The sequence below is a fragment of the Dama dama genome, chromosome 4 (genome assembly GCF_033118175.1).
Source record: "Dama dama isolate Ldn47 chromosome 4, ASM3311817v1, whole genome shotgun sequence".
Classification (NCBI taxonomy): domain Eukaryota; kingdom Metazoa; phylum Chordata; class Mammalia; order Artiodactyla; family Cervidae; genus Dama; species Dama dama.
This window is the reverse complement of record NC_083684.1, coordinates 9,018,603-9,034,506: the sequence shown is the minus strand read 5'-3', so window position 1 is coordinate 9,034,506 and position 15,904 is coordinate 9,018,603. Positions and strand designations below refer to the sequence as shown.

The 15,904-nt window shown below is 42.4% G+C and overlaps 2 protein-coding genes across 2 annotated transcripts in view; one reads left to right on the top strand and one right to left on the bottom strand.

Annotated features, from left to right (window-relative positions):
- Positions 1 to 15,904, top strand: part of LOC133053091 (craniofacial development protein 1) — a 102,354-nt gene that overhangs the window by 61,573 nt on the left and 24,877 nt on the right. The window lies entirely within an intron of this gene.
- Positions 10,612 to 11,063, bottom strand: LOC133049923 (ubiquitin-like protein FUBI). The gene has a single exon (XM_061133968.1). The coding sequence runs from the start codon at positions 11,061 to 11,063 to the stop codon at positions 10,656 to 10,658; it is 408 nt and encodes a 135-aa protein (XP_060989951.1). The 3' UTR covers positions 10,612 to 10,655.

Below are 15,904 nucleotides of genomic sequence, written 5' to 3'. Positions count from 1 at the left end.
TGTTTAGTTCTTTGGCCCACTTTTTGATTGGGTCATTTATTTTTCTGGAATTGAGCTGCAGGAGTTGCTTGCATATTTTTGAGATTAATCCTTTGTCTGTTTCTTCATTTGCTATTATTTTCTCCCAATCTGAGGGCTGTCTTTTCACCTTACTTATAGTTTCCTTTGTAGTGCAAAAGCTTTTAAGTTTCATTAGGTCCCATTTGTTTAGTTTTGCTTTTATTTCCAATATTCTGGGAGGTGGGTCATAGAGGATCTTGCTGTGATTTATGTCGGAGAGTGTTTTGCCTATGTTCTCCTCTAGGAGTTTTATAGTTTCTGGTCTTACATTTAGATCTTTAATCCATTTTGAGTTTATTTTTGTGTATGGTGTTAGAAAGTGTTCTAGTTTCATTCTTTTACAAGTGGTTAACCAGTTTTCCCAGCACCACTTGTTAAAGAGGTTGTCTTTTTTCCATTGTATATCCTTGCCTCCTTTGTCAAAGATAAGGTGTCCATAGGTTCGTGGATTTATCTCTGGGCTTTCTATTCTGTTCCATTGATCTATATTTCTGTCTTTGTGCCAGTACCATACTGTCTTGATGACTGTGGCTTTGTAGTAGAGTCTGAAGTCAGGCAGGTTGATTCCTCCAGTCCCATTCTTCTTTCTCAAGATTACTTTGGCTATTCGAGGTTTTTTGTATTTCCATACAAATTGTGAAATTCTTTGGTCTAGTTCTGTGAAAAATACCGTTGGTAGCTTGATAGGGATTGCATTGAATCTATAGACTGCCTTCAAACATATGGAGGCTAAATAACACGCTTCTGAATAACCAACAAATCATAGAAGAAATCAAAAAAGAAATCAAAATATGTATAGAAATGAATGAAAATGAAAACACAACAACCCAAAACCTATGGGACACTGTAAAAGCAGTGCTAAGGGGAAGGTTCATAGCATTACAGGCTTACATCAAGAAACAAGAAAAAAACCAAATAAATAACCTAACTCTACACCTAAAGCAATTAGAGAAGGAAGAAATGAAGAACCCCAGAGTTAGCAGAAGGAAAGAAATCTTAAAAATCAGGGCAGAAATAAATGCAAAAGAAACTAAAGAGACCATAGCAAAAATCAACAAAGCTAAAAGCTGGTTTTTTGAAAAAATAAACAAAATTGACAAACCATTAGCAAGACTCATTAAGAAACAAAGAGAGAAGAACCAAATTAACAAAATTAGAAATGAAAATGGAGAGATCACAACAGACAACACTGAAATACAAAGGATCATAAGAGACTACTACCAGCAGCTCTATGCCAATAAAATGGACAACTTGGATGAAATGGACAAATTCTTAGAAAAGTATAACTTTCCAAAACTGAACCAGGAAGAAATAGAAGATCTTAACAGACCCATCACAAGCAAGGAAATTGAAACTGTCATCAAAAATCTTCCAGCAAACAAAAGCCCAGGACCGGATGGCTTCACAGCTGAATTCTACCAAAAATTTAGAGAAGAGCTAACACCTATCTTACTCAAACTCTTCCAGAAAATTGCAGAAGAAGGTAAGCTTCCAAACTCATTCTATGAGGCCACCATCACCCTAATTCCAAAACCAGACAAAGATGCCACAAAAAAAGAAAACTACAGGCCAATATCACTGATGAACATAGATGCAAAAATCCTTAACAAAATTCTAGCAAACAGAATCCAACAACATATTAAAAAAATCATACACCATGACCAAGTGGGCTTTATCCCAGGAATGCAAGGATTCTTTAATATCCGCAAATCAATCAATGTAATACACCACATTAACAAATTGAAAGATAAAAACCATATGATTATCTCAATAGATGCAGAGAAAGCCTTTGACAAAATTCAACACTCATTTATGATTAAAACTCTCCAAAAAGCAGGAATAGAAGGAACATACCTCAACATAATAAAAGCTATATATGACAAACCCACAGCAAGCATCACCCTCAATGGTGAAAAATTGAAAGCATTTCCCCTGAAATCAGGAACAAGACAAGGGTGCCCACTCTCACCACTGCTATTCAACATAGTGTTGGAAGTTTTGGCCACAGCAATCAGAGCAGAAAAAGAAGTAAAAGGAATCCAGATAGGAAAAGAAGAAGTGAAACTCTCACTGTTTGCAGATGACATGATCCTCTACATAGAAAACCCTAAAGACTCTACCAGAAAATTACTAGAGCTAATCAATGAATATAGTAAAGTTGCAGGATATAAAATTAACACACAGAAATCCCTTGCATTCCTATATACTAACAATGAAAAAACAGAAAGAGAAATTAAGGAAACAATACCATTCACCATTGCAACAAAAAGAATAAAATACTTAGGAGTATATCTACCTAAAGAAACAAAGGACCTATACATAGAAAACTATAAAACACTGATGAAAGAAATCAAAGAGGACACAAACAGATGGAGAAACATACCGTGTTCATGGATTGGAAGAATTAATATTGTCAAAATGGCTATTCTACCCAAAGCAAATGCTTTTTAAAAATTCTGCAGGAAATGTCGCGTACTCGTCTGCTGCTCAGTCTATACAGTTATCAAATCATCCACCAAATTATTTCCTTTTCTTTGCCTCCTTAGGAAATTAACCATGCGTGAACTGATTTTGCATTTATTAACTGATGTAGAGTAGTACAGCAGAAAAGGGTAGGGTTAGTCAATATTAGGATATTGATCATTTTTAGCTCATCAGACCACCTTTGAGAATTCTACTTAGTGTACTAGCTAAGGCAGTTCCAAAGCTTATTGCTTAGTTTCTGTTTGGAAGCTTTTAAAACAATTGAAGTAGTGATGAAGTCATGACCTCCTTCCCAGGCTCTCCTCATGTACTCTGGGGGGGCTCATGCTTTCCTAAAGACTGTTTTATCATAGACATATATTTTCCCTAAAATTCCTGTCCATCTTGGAACAATTTCATTAGAGTTTGCTTCTCATCTACATGATGTGGTCCAGCACGTTTTTTGCTGGAGAAAGATGGAATCAACACATCAGTGTGAAGGAATTGTAGCCAGGCTGTACCCAGGCTACTTGAAGACTGCTCAAAAGTAGAATCCTCAACAAAGGAACTGCCGTGAAACAAGACAGAATGTGTGCACACAGAGAAGACTGACTATTTAGTGCTACCTTTGTTTGGTTATCTAACCAGCTAAAATGTGAAAGCGTTTTGCAGAATGTTATTTGGAAACGTTTATTATCATGCAGTAGAGTCTGAATTCAGTGTAGAGACTTTTTCTAGTTTCCAAGCCAGTCTCCCATCTTCCTAAGAACAAGCAGAAGTTGGAGCTTGTGGGGAATGCTCACTGATGGACCAGACCTTGAATCTCGTCTGTTTCCAAGGAGCTCAGCACGCGGTGTCAGGGACACCTCTGTCCTCCTCGCAGCAGACCTGCTCCCGGGGGTGGCGGGAGTGCCGTTGCCCCTCAGGCAGGGCGTCTCAGGCCCTGCTGCCCTCACCTTTGGGCTGGATAGTCCCTTGTCGTGGAGCACTGGCCTGTGCATGGTGGGCTGTTCGGCAGCTTCCCCAGCCTTTGCCCACTTGAAGCCAGTCATACCTCTTCCGTCTCCCCAAGTGATGACAACCCAGAATGTCTCCACACATTGCCAAATGTTCCCTGGGGGCAAAATTGTCCATGATTGAGAATCATTGATCTTAGGATTCTTCCAGAGGCAAGATGAGGTTCCTGACTTTAACCTAACCACCTAACCTCAAAGTAGTTTTTCTTCTTCTCCCAAATAAGAGCCTAGAGGAAGAATGCCTCTTCTGCTTTCATGTGCAGATAGAGAAACAGGCACTCTGATACACAGGAAGCAGGAGTCTGCAGGAGTCAGTCAGAAACCACTGCATATGTCTTTGACAGCCCTGGGGGTGGGAAGTGATGAGCCAGCAGTGATCTCCTTGCTACCTGCCCCTCTTGTTCTAATTAAACAAACTTTTACAGCCTTTCTGTTAACAAGTCAGCTGGTAAAGAAAACGCTCTTTTGCCAAAGCTTTTAGGAAGCAGAGACACAGCAGAGTTGTGTACACATAAGTTCCTGTTATTCTAACTTTCTCAGTGAAAACAGAAGTGCCAGCATCAATTTGTGACTACTGTGAGTAACGGTTGTTCAAAGCTCCAAGATTTTCTTCCCAACAACAACGATTAGAAAGCACCACTATTCTCTGCATTTTATAGTAAAAAATAAATTCTAATGTCAACAGAGGATTATAAAACCTCTAGTGTAGCAAACTCCACAGATTGGTACTGTTAGTGAATTTTGTGGCAGCATGCCAGCAACTGGGAACATCCTTGGTGTGGCCTGGGATATTGAGGCACTTAGAGTGCGTATTAAAGTGTTTAGCTTGAATGTGTGTGCTGTACAGGTGTTAGTGTAGTGTTAGTCACTCAGTCGTGTCCAGCTCTCTGCGACCCCATGGACTGTGGCCCACCAGGCTCCTCTGTCCATGGGATTCTCCAGGGGATCTTTCCAACCCAGGGATCGAACCCAGGTCTCCTGCACTGCAGGCAGATTCTTTATCGTCTGAGCAATGGGGAAGATCCAGAAGCCATGAGTAAAAGTTAGACCTAGGGTTTATCTCCCTATCCAGCCAGGGGGAAGCCACGCCCATAGGTAAGAGCCACATATCCAGACGGTCCCGTTTGGAGCAAACCAGTGTGACTGAGAGGTCCAGTCCCAATGAGTGCCTGGCCAGGCAAAAGGAGGACCTGAACTGGGGTTGGAAAACACAGGAATGATTGTAGTGCATATTTCTTGGGGCAAAAATCCCAGTTGTTTCCAATCATTATCATTAAGTTGTCGGCTAGCTTCTGGAGATGGCTGTATTTGTTCCCAGCATATGGGAGCATTAGATAATAGGCGTCCCTTTTTAGGAGTTAGCCATATGACCTCATCCCATATTTGATAAGTATCAGGTAGAAAACCACCAGATCTAGACCCATTTACCTTCTTATATGCAGCAAAATAGTCATTAAACCAAGTTAAAACATAATCAAAATTAAAAGTTATATTATGTCCATAGTTACATCAGTCCATCTCAGGATTGTTAGATGTCATCAGATCAAGAAGAGGAGTCACATATGATTGTTGTTGGTGAAGGTTTTTGCAGAGTGAAGAAAGTCCTTTTCTTGAAATGGAGAAACGCACCATGTTATACCTTCAATTGATGGCAGGGGGGGGGGGGAGGTCCACAGACCCAGCAATTAGACCGATTGTGGAATGCAGCGTAGGAAAGAGTCCAGGACAGGAAGGCATTGTCTTTAGGGTCAGGTGGCAGACTCAGGACTTTTGGAGTCAGCAGAAGCAGGCCCACATAGATTATCAGGCCCATCTGAAAAGTAAAAGGTGAGAGCACAGAGGATGAAGACGTAAAATGACATTGTGTAGTTTTGGCCAGGGTGCCGCTTTTTAACTTCAGTGTGGTTTCACCCAGGACAATTCCTTGCACCTTGACAGCTGTGGGAGAAGAAAGAATAATCTGGAAAGGGCCTTCCCAGAGGGGCTCGAGAGACTGGCCTCCAGACCCCAACGTCTTTATCAGGGCCTCCATGCCTGGCTCAGACAGTGGCTTGTTTGACTCAGAGGCGGGGTCAGGACTCACCTCCTGGAGTTTCCACAATGCCCCTTGAAAGGCTGAAAGCTGAGTCACATAGTTAGTTAATTCTAGGGCTTCAGGGTCTATAACAATGTCTATGTGTAAAAAGGGTCTTCCATAGATACATTCAAAGGGGGACAGTCCTTCCTTTTTAAAGGCAGTCCAAGCCCTCTTTAAAGCTATGGGTAGAACTTTAAGCCAATTGTCCTGAGGCTCTTGAGTTAATTTACGCAGATGTCTCTTAATAACGTTGTTAGCCTTTTCTACCTTTGCTGAAGATTGGGGTCTCCAGGAACAATGTAACTGATATTCTGTTCCTACAGCTTTCGACACCCCTTGAGTTACAAGTATTAGGAATTAAGGAAATGCCAGTAGAGTTTTAGAAATGAAAGAGACCACGGGAATGGACACTCAGAGAGGCTGAGGAGTGCCTGCGGCTAGGTCTTAGTTGCTCCACACTACCTCCCGAGCGGGCTGCCGGAGAAGAGCAACAAACCGAACACAGAAAGGGAGCCTTGGACGTGGTGGCAGATGCAGAACCCCAGAGGCAGGGAGAAAACACAGCAGCTTTACTTCCTCCAGAAATACTGTGGGGCTGCCTTTCCTTGGCGCTGTGGAAGGTGTGTCAGGACTGCTGGTTCAGGGCTAGGAGGGGAGGGTGAGAAATCAAGTCCTTTTTTTCTCTCCCTCTTCCCTGTTGCAACCTGCTGTTTGCAATAAGGCCACAGAAGCCTTCTCGAGTCTTAAAAGACAGAGCAACGCCGAGTGCATGGGAGCTTTACTTATAATACCCCCACTGAGAGGTTTTACTTTGGAGTTTTGCTTTAAGCTCCCTGCTAATCCAACTAGTCACATATTTTGGAGAGAAACTCCCTGTCTTCTTTTGACAGTGCAGTGATTGCTCAATTATTCATGACTGTCCTCCTCAAGGTATATGCCAGCTCAGTGTTACAGAAGAAAGCCTTCCTGAACATTAGAGCAAAACCAGTTGGGTTTCCATAGGGTTACTAATAGATTTGGGTCCATTTTGGACTGTGACCAGTAGTTCACAATTAGGAACAGCAGCCCCCAGGGAGAATTGTAGCTGATGGTATGTGGTGGCAGGTGGAGGGGCCGGCAATTACTGCTGAAACTTGCCTAATTGACAGCTATTAATATTTACATAAAAATTCATTTAAAAACTTGTGCCTCGTTGGTGAAGCCCAGTGAGGTTATGCGTAGCACCATTAGAACATAATTACCTGGGAACAAAAAAGCATTTAGAAAGTGCTCTGGGAGAAGAAGCCCCATGTTTGGCCATTGTGCCTTTGGACCAAATGTAACACCAGCCTGAGAAAAGAATAGTCATCGTGAAAATATTTTCTTTCCTTCCAAGTCAGGAAACAGACTCACAGTGGAGTCTACCTCTCCATTCTGAATTTTGAGATGTGCAGGAAACAAGCAGCCCTTACCAGTTGAGGCTTTCCTGCTGATAAATCACCCTGAGGCCACAGTGACCTGTCTTGTTAATGAGTTAATGAAGATCTTGGTCCTTGCATTGACCCTCTCCTTAGAAGCTTTCTATGGAGTTGAAACATGCCACTAATTTATGAATTAACTCTTACTTGGCAAATGAGAAACAGAAGAGGAAGAAAAGAACCTGTACTGCAGAGAAGCCGAGTCCACCAAAGCAGCCTCAATTTCTGAAAATGTTTTACTTGAACATTCACTTCACTTGCAGACAGAAATATCATTAAAAGAATTATTTTCCTCTTACTGCAGAACCTTAATAAAGCTGGTCTTGTTTTTGTCATGTTGCATTTCACCCCAAGGCAGTGATGTTTTATTGAAGGATTTCCCCACCCATTACTCTGACTAGAAACTGCTTTGAATTGAGCAACAGAAGTATTTGAGTTCTTTGTAAACATTTCAGTATAGGAGAAAGCAAAGGAGAGTTTGCTTCTATAAGTAAACGTTATGAACCCAGCATTTATTAAAGGAGGCAGATCCTCTCTTCAGCTTATTAGAGGAAAAATAGGCTCCTTTAAATTTGGTTATCTTTCAGAACCAAACATTATTTCTTCTCCCAGATTACTTTTTCTTTTAGCAGTTGATTGTTGATTATGTTCTGTCTTTTAAAGGAGTCCCCAGGGTTGTTGTAGATAGCTCTGCTATAGGATCATTTCTCAGCTTTGCAGTTCTAGAAATGTGATTTTATTAGTTGATTAGATTCTAATGAACTGTTTGATGACTCATTAGGCTGGTGTTTTACATTTGGTTTAGAAAACCAAAATGCTTGTTAATTAACTTAAAATTATTATTTCTTTGGCCAGAAGAGTTTGTCCAAATGAAGCATCCCAAATCTGGTAGCTGAGAAATCATGAAAAGCGATAGGCTTTGTAAGGAGGTAAGCAAAAAGAAGTAAATAGATCTATCGTCTTCTCCATGTACCACTTAGAGACTTCCAAGGAATCTGTCTTCTACTGTAAGGCATTTATCTGTAAGGTTCTTAGTATTGGTGGTTTGTATTTAAACACTCTCTGTCTGGTCAGTGCTAAATGGCCACTGCTAAGATGGCTCAAGATGGTGAGTTGAACACATGCCGCCACACAGGTGCCCCAGTGCGCCCCAAATTCCTAAATATGTCAGAAAGCTATATGTCTTTAACTGTTGGGAAGAAAGGATGTCCTGGATAGTCTAAAAGTTTGAGGAATTCCTGAAGGACAGAAAGCAGATGGAATCATATTAAAGGTGGAAACCAGAATCTAAAAGCTCTGCGTGTCCCACCCCCCCCCCCATCCCCCCATAATTTCTGGATTTGGCTGTGGTAAATGGAAGGAGCATTTCCACACTAAGGAGCTAGAACCTCACTTGAGCACGCACAACAGCAAACCCCAGGAAAACCAGCATCATGAGAGAGAAACTACAAACTCAAGAAATTGAAGAGCTAACATTGGAGAATCCAATTACTGTAAATAGAACCTAAGGAAGGAGACTTAAAGGGAAATGTGTTTATACCCTGCAAGGAATAAAAAGAAAATCTTTAATTCATGAAACAAGAACAGACTCTTATGGGAAAGAATGAATTGTTGCCTAGATCTTGGAAATAAAACATGATTGTTTAGCTAGAACCTCATTAAAGAGACTCCGTAGCCTAATAGATACAACTAAAAGGAATTAACAGTGAGCAGAGGAGAACTCCGAAGAATTTTCCTAGGTTTTAAAATAATTAAGAAATAGGTGGACAGAAAAGTAAATGTAACAAAAAGAGTCATTTCAGAAGTTTCAGGGTCCACAGAATATGAGTTCTGGGAGAAGAGAGGAAAAATAAACAGGGGGAGCAAATACCCAAAGACATAATGGAAGAAAGTTTCCAAAACAAGAAAATAATCCTTAGCATGAAAGGGCCCACTATAAATGTATTAAGAGGGCTTACATTTTACACATACAGTGGAAGTCTCAAAAGACTAAAGATAAGGAAAAATCCTAAAAGCTTTGAGATAGAGTAAACAGTTCAGCCCAGAATCAGGTTGGTGTATCAGAGTCTTATTGGCAGCGCTGGATGCAGGAAAACAATGAAGCAATATATTCAGAGATCTGAGAGAAAACACTGTAGGACCTCAGAGCCCATACCCAGGAAAGCTGTCCCCCAGGTACTGAGATCCAGTGAAGGCGTTTGTCAAGTTTGCAAGAACTGTTTCCTACTCATGATCCCTATTTTAGAGAATTACCAGAGGGATGCTGTCCAGGAAAATTCAAGGGGGAAACAGAAGCATTAATAAAAGGGGAAGAACACAGCAGAAAATGCTTAGGTCAGTAGTCTGGAACGTGAGCCGCTGCCTGCTGCTGACAGCACTGACCCCTGTAGACGCAGGTAAAGGCAGCTGCCCAGAGGTCCGCAGTCCAGGGTGCTCTGCCGTCTGCCGTGGATGCCCCCACGCGGCCAGGTCTCCAGTCTCTGCTCGTCTTTGAGATGCTCATCTCCCCCGGCCCCTGCCCAGCCTCTCTTACCCACCTGTACTCGGGACCCAGTGATCTCCCTTCTCTCCTCCTAGATCCTTTCACTAGGCTAATAATTAAATTGACATAGGATAGATTAATAGGAGAAAAATAAACTTAATTTTGTATGTACCAGAGTTTCATAAAATAAGAGACTCAAAGAAGTGACTGAAACGGGAAGCTTTTATACCTTTTCGACAAAGAAACCATAGATTGGTGAAGGGTTGAGCAAAGGGGTTTGGGCTCGGGGCAGTGAGTTGGTGAAGAAGTAGCACACTGTGTTTATACGGCGTTCTCAGCCCTAGACTCCCTCTCGCTGGTGATAAGGATGCCCTCAACCCCTCTGCTCCCTTTCCTGTGGGGGGTTATCACCTGCTGATGAGGGGGACAGGGAGGGTCAGACTGTCCTTTTTGTACTGGCTGTTTCTCAAGTACCTTTAATTCAGAAAAATCAAAAGGCCAAAGTGGCATATTTTGGGGTGACACATCCTGACCCCCTGCTGACTCCGCTTCCTTGATGAATAAACCCTTCACCTTGTGCCTTCACTGAAACTGGGCCAAGTGGGCCCCTGGAATCATGGCTTCCCCTGAGCAGCCTCAGGCTGGAGCTGCTTTTTCTCCTATGCTTCACAATTCCCAAGACCTGGAGGTGAAATAGATGTCTTCCTTGTACCCCATCACTGCTTCCAAATTCTTTCCTCCTCCTTCCTGAATTTGCCATTGAGGTTACTGAAAGTACTAAAGTGTACACACATCTTTATCCATTCATCTGTCAGTGGACATTTAGATCATTTGAAGCCTTTTTAAAAGAATGCCAATACATTCATAAAAAAAAAACACTGTGAAAAACCTATGACAAAGACCACGATAAACAAAGACTAATAACAAACTAGGAGAAACTCATTTGCAACTCAAATCCAAACAAGGTATAAGTTTCCCTAGTAAGAGCCTCTGCTAATCAATAAGAAATATATTTATATTAATCACCCAGTTTTTAATTTTTTTTTAAATGATTGATTGGGTTAAGTGGCTTTATTAGAGAAAGCCAAGATACAGAGGACTTAGGAGTTGGCATTAGGGCCCTTCTTATTGCCAAAGGTGGACCCAACATTGACAAAGCGCCGGTTGTACTGCATACAACTCTTGGCCCTGCCCGTCTTCTGCTGCTTCTCTTGCTTGGCCACCTTGGGAGTCTGACCTCTCACTTTCCCAGCATGGGCCAGGGAACCATGGACTTTACCTCCAGGCATGCAGCCGGCTACTTCCAGAGTGCTCAGAGCCTCCACGCCACACTGGCCCAGAATAGCCTCATCCTCTAGGGGCGTGCCAGCCAGGAGCAGGACTTGATCTTTTGGAGCGATGCCCTCCAACAAAGCTACATGAGCCTTGATTTGGGCGATTGTCTTCTGGCCAGTCACAGTGTCCTGGCCAGGAGTGTGTAGCTCCTGGGCGCGGACAAAGAGCTGCATGTTGGCAACTAGATCGCGGACACTGCTGCCGCTACTGCAAAGATGGAATCGAGAAAGAGCTCACCCAGTTTTTAAAAGGGCCAAAAAAATCCCTTAGCAGAACAGAAATGTAAATGTCTCTTACACATTAGAAAAGATGCTGAGTTTCCCTAATAAAAAGAGAAACACAAATTTGAATAACAAGGACATGCTATTTTTCACCAGATTGGCAGAGATCCCAAAGTTTGAGAACCGCGCTTTGACAAGGGTATGGCCCTCTGTGTTTGTAGTGACAACTGATTGTCATCGAGGTCTGTAAGTAGGGGCTGTCTGGTAATCTCTGGTTCTTCCATACAGTAGGATAGCATGCAGCTTGGAGAAGAAAGAGAAAGTACCCTGTGTACTGATGTGTAATGATCTCTGGAATACATAAATCAGGGAAAAAGGCCAGGGGCAGAATAGTGTAGAGGCCTACAGTCAATTCATGTGCAGGGTGGGAGGGAGTATAGACAAATATATATTGCTTGGATATGCATGAAATAGCTCTGGCAGGAAGAAGCAGATTTTTAAAATCTGACTGGCAGAGCTCTCTTTCCAGACCCCAATAAAAACTAAATATATGGAGATTTAGGTTCTCAGATAGGAAATTAGGTCCTACTGGAGAAGATAGCGAGGGGACTGACAATGATTGCACATGCAAAGACACTCTGGAAGGACACTGGGAACTGGTAACACCGGTTGCTTCAGATAAAAAGAATTTCTGGCTGGGAGGCTGGTAGGATATTATTTTTCATTGGTCCCTTTTTGATCATTTTGTATTTTGACCATATGCATAAACCAAATAAAAATTCCCCCCACCCAACCCCTAGCAGCAAGAAGTCACTGGAAAATACATACTTCATGTTCTAATAGTTCATGTCTCATTGTAAATCAAGAGACCTGAGAGTATTTGAAACCTGGCAAGGGGGCAGGTTGCAGCTTTTATAAGACAGGAAGACAACATGAAAGAGATGGCTGGCTCCAGAGGATCGCTGAATTGGTTGAGTCCCTGGAATGTGTTGATGGGGAGATTAATTGTAGGGGCAGCTGAGCCATTTCTCACCCTCCATATGCATTCCCTTAGCCCATGGGTTGACCTGCTGAATAGGAAGTTTTATTTTCTCCAGACTTTTTTTTCAATCTGGTAGGGTTTAGATTGTGCTTGGACTATATCCCATGTTTTGCTTCTTTTTTAGCTTATTCTGACAGTTTATTGGAATAATAAAAAAAAAGTGAGGGAAGAGGCTTCTTCCTATGCTTTACCTGACCATTTCTCCCTCTCTCTCCTTCGTCCTGGTGAAAACTTTCTCCACCTCCTGCACTGTTTCTAGCTGATGGTTTCTGCTTTGCAGCACCAGGCTAGGTCTACTGGCCAGTAAGCAGCCTTTTTTCTGGGGTTTGCATCCCTGGAAAGTCCAGTTAGATGTTTTTCAGAGCATTTCAGGCTTGACAAGGTTGGCTAGCCAGAGGGAATTGATTGTTGCAACAGTTTGTCCTTATTATTGTCCTCTTTCCTATTCCTTTTCACATGTGTCTGTTGTTTTAAAGGGTTTTGTTTGATTAATTAATTACAGGAAAAGGAAGATGCAAACCTTCTATAGCTGGAGTGGATCCAGTGCTTCAAGAGGAGCACCTGGATCTGTGGGAGGGGGTGGGGTCAGTGGCCTTTCCAGATGATTGTGAGTAACTGACACTGCAATATCTCTGTTCCACAGAGGCTCTTGCAGAGTATTAATGATTAATAATGTTCATGACCTCTCACAGAGTTAAATTGGTTTGTCTATGTCTCAGTCACTGAAGTAGAAAATGTGGAGGAGTGATTTCTCCGGGGGTGGGGTTGGGGGGGTGGCCAGCCCAAGCAGCAGGTGAATTAGGAGTGCAGCTTTAAAGACTTCCTTTCATCGCCTTTTTACTTTCCTCCCCCTGTTTGAAACAAACTTTCTGGTTTGATGACAGTCTCAGTGTCATTCCAGGACTTCCCTTCCCAATTCTCATTTGACGGAGGCACGTCCCGTTTTAGCCGTTTCCCATGATTTACTTTGACTCTGCAGCACAGTGTCTATCTGAAGGGGCAGCCTTCAAAGATTTTTGTCTTTCTAAAACTTAACAGCACACAAAACCTACTGAGGAATAAATGATTCTGCAAAACCTTTTCTGTTAAGTGCTGGAAGAGTGTACTAGCTTTCATCTCTTTAATCATTTCAGCAGTGCACTTAACTGGGGAAGAGATCATTTCACCAGCTTGTCCAGTGAAGAGATAGACTGATTGACTCCTCAGAAACATTCCTTTCTTTTCTTTTCCTGCTGAAAGGAACATTAAGATTTATTAACCCAGATTTGTTATCAGCTCAAAGTCATACGGAGGCATAGGGTGAAACATCCAAATGCACTCTGCATGCTCCTGATCCCATTCTGGATCCTGCTTTTCAGAGGCAACCACTTTAAACTCTTTTAGCTAGTTCTTCTGGTATTATTTTGTCCATAATTTAAACTACTGTGTTTAGTATATTGGGTGTTTTTTTTTTTTTTTCAATTTTAGACATTATTTGTTAACTTACTGTTAATCCTAGTCTTTAAGGAACACCAGCTCCTGATTTGAAAGAGAAGGAATTAATAACACTCTCGTACCGCCCCTTCCCTGAGCCCGGGTGTGGACTAGCTTTGTGTTTCCTTTCAAGTCTGTGTCTGATTTGTTGTTGTTGTTCAGTCACCCAGTCATGTCTGACTCTGCGACCCCATGGAGTGCAGCACGCCAGGCTACCCTGTCCTTCACCATCTCCCAGAGCTTGCTCAAGCTCACGTCCATTGAGTCAAGTGATGCCATCCAGCCATCTCATCCTCTGTCGTCCCGTTTTCCTCCCGCCTTCAATCTTTCCCAGCATGTTATTTGTTAGTTTGCTTTCATAGTTTGTTTTCTATGTCCCTGTCGCATTTTTTCCAACTCTCCCACAGGTCTGTGAAATCCCCGTCAATACTTTTCTTGACTGTTCGTTTCCGTACCACCCCCACCCCCAGTCCCTTCTGAAGTCTTCCATCCTTCTGCTCGGGTCTGGACTCTATTCTTGGGGCTTTCTCTGCAGCTGTTGTTCTGGGCCTGCCTTCCATCCCTGTTTGTGTGGCTCCCCTGACTCTTGGATTCCTTGTCTTACTCTTTCTGGTCCCTCATTTAATAGAGCTCATCCTCCAGTAACATCCTGAGGAAATGTTATGCAGGAGATAAATGTTTGAAACTTAGCCTGTCTGAAGATGACTTTGTTCTGTCTTTACGTTTTAGCAGTGGTTTTTCTGGATATAACATGAGGTGGGAAAGCATTTCTCTTCAGAATTGTAAGGACGTTTCTCCACAGTCAGGCTTCTAGAAGTCTCAAGCCATTTGGAAGTCTTCAATTTTTGCGTATGACCTCATTCCCCCACCCCTTTGAACGTTTTTAGGGTCTTCTATTCTCACCAGGCACCCAGACCACCAGCAGTGAGAAGAACCCACTTCTTTTTGCCTCTTTTTCTAGCTGCTCTTCCCATCTTATCCCAACCAGTGTGTCCACCAGCTCAGGTGCCACTGAACAAGAGAGAAAGCTCCTATCTGCATGATTCTCTTACCTTGACGTAGTTGGTTGTGGCAGCTGGAAGGAGCGGTCGTCTTTGCTGCAGCTCAGCTTGCTGCCGGTAGCAAACCTGTACACCTGAATAATTCTTTCTGGCAGCTTCTGACAAGAAGTTATTCAGTTGGCTGAATATTGAGTTAGCTAATTGCTCCAATTACATCCATCCAGTGTTGGTTTTAGCTTCAAGACTGGACTCAGACATTGCTTCTGGCTCATAACATAGTACAGTATACGACTTTAAAACTAGCCCCCAAGACCAAACCAACAAAAGCAGCTTTGCTCTGCAGTGATAGTGGCAAGAGAAAAAGACTCATTTGTGACCCTCATAAGTGTTTCCTTCTGTCTCCTGACCTGGTTGTTCCAGAGCTTCATTTACCACAAAATACGAAGGCTTATATCAGTTTTTTGTGTATGTGTGCAAATTCTCTTGTCACAGACCAAAAAAACAAAGGTTCATCCAGCATTCCTCTAATGCTGTCCCTGACCTGTGTTTCAATAAGGATATTTTAGCCTGTGGCCACCAGATTATGGTTTATGGCAGGGTTGTTGAGCATTCTGCAGGCTCTTATCCAGTGACACTGAGGCCAGCCTAGGACAAATTCCAGGCTCCTGACAGCCATTCAAGGAGGGATCTGCCATCTGTTGCAATGAACAAATGCCTTTCCCATGTCTAAACTGCTAATTTCTCGTGCAGAAAACCTAGCTAAGAATACGCAGCAGCTACGAGATTAGGCAACACCAAGAATTGTTACCTTAGTAGATATCCTTATTGCAATCTGTTTATAATGTACCAAGTTGATATGTTTTTTCATACACTCTTCTAACAAATGTTTATTAAAAGTGCCTGCCACGTGCCAGGCGTTGTACCAGGTGTTTGGGCTAGATGAGTGATCGAAACAGACATCAGCTCCAGCCTTTGTGGAGTTTCCACCCCAAGAGGGAGATGGACAATAAACATAATAAATAAATTATGTGATGTGTTAGAAAATGCTGAATGTTAAGAAGAAAAGAAAAATCTGAGGAGGGTAGTGGGAGCAGGACCGTGGGGTGAGGGTGAAGGTTAGAGTGTTGAACAGGATGGTAAGTGTAAGTCTCACTGAGAAGTTGAGATATGGGCACAGACTTGAGGGAGGTGAGAAAGTTAACAAGATGTTCTATTGGAAGAGGGTATCTCAGGTGGAAGGAATGGCTTGAGTCTCGGCCTTCAAAGGTGGGTGTGTA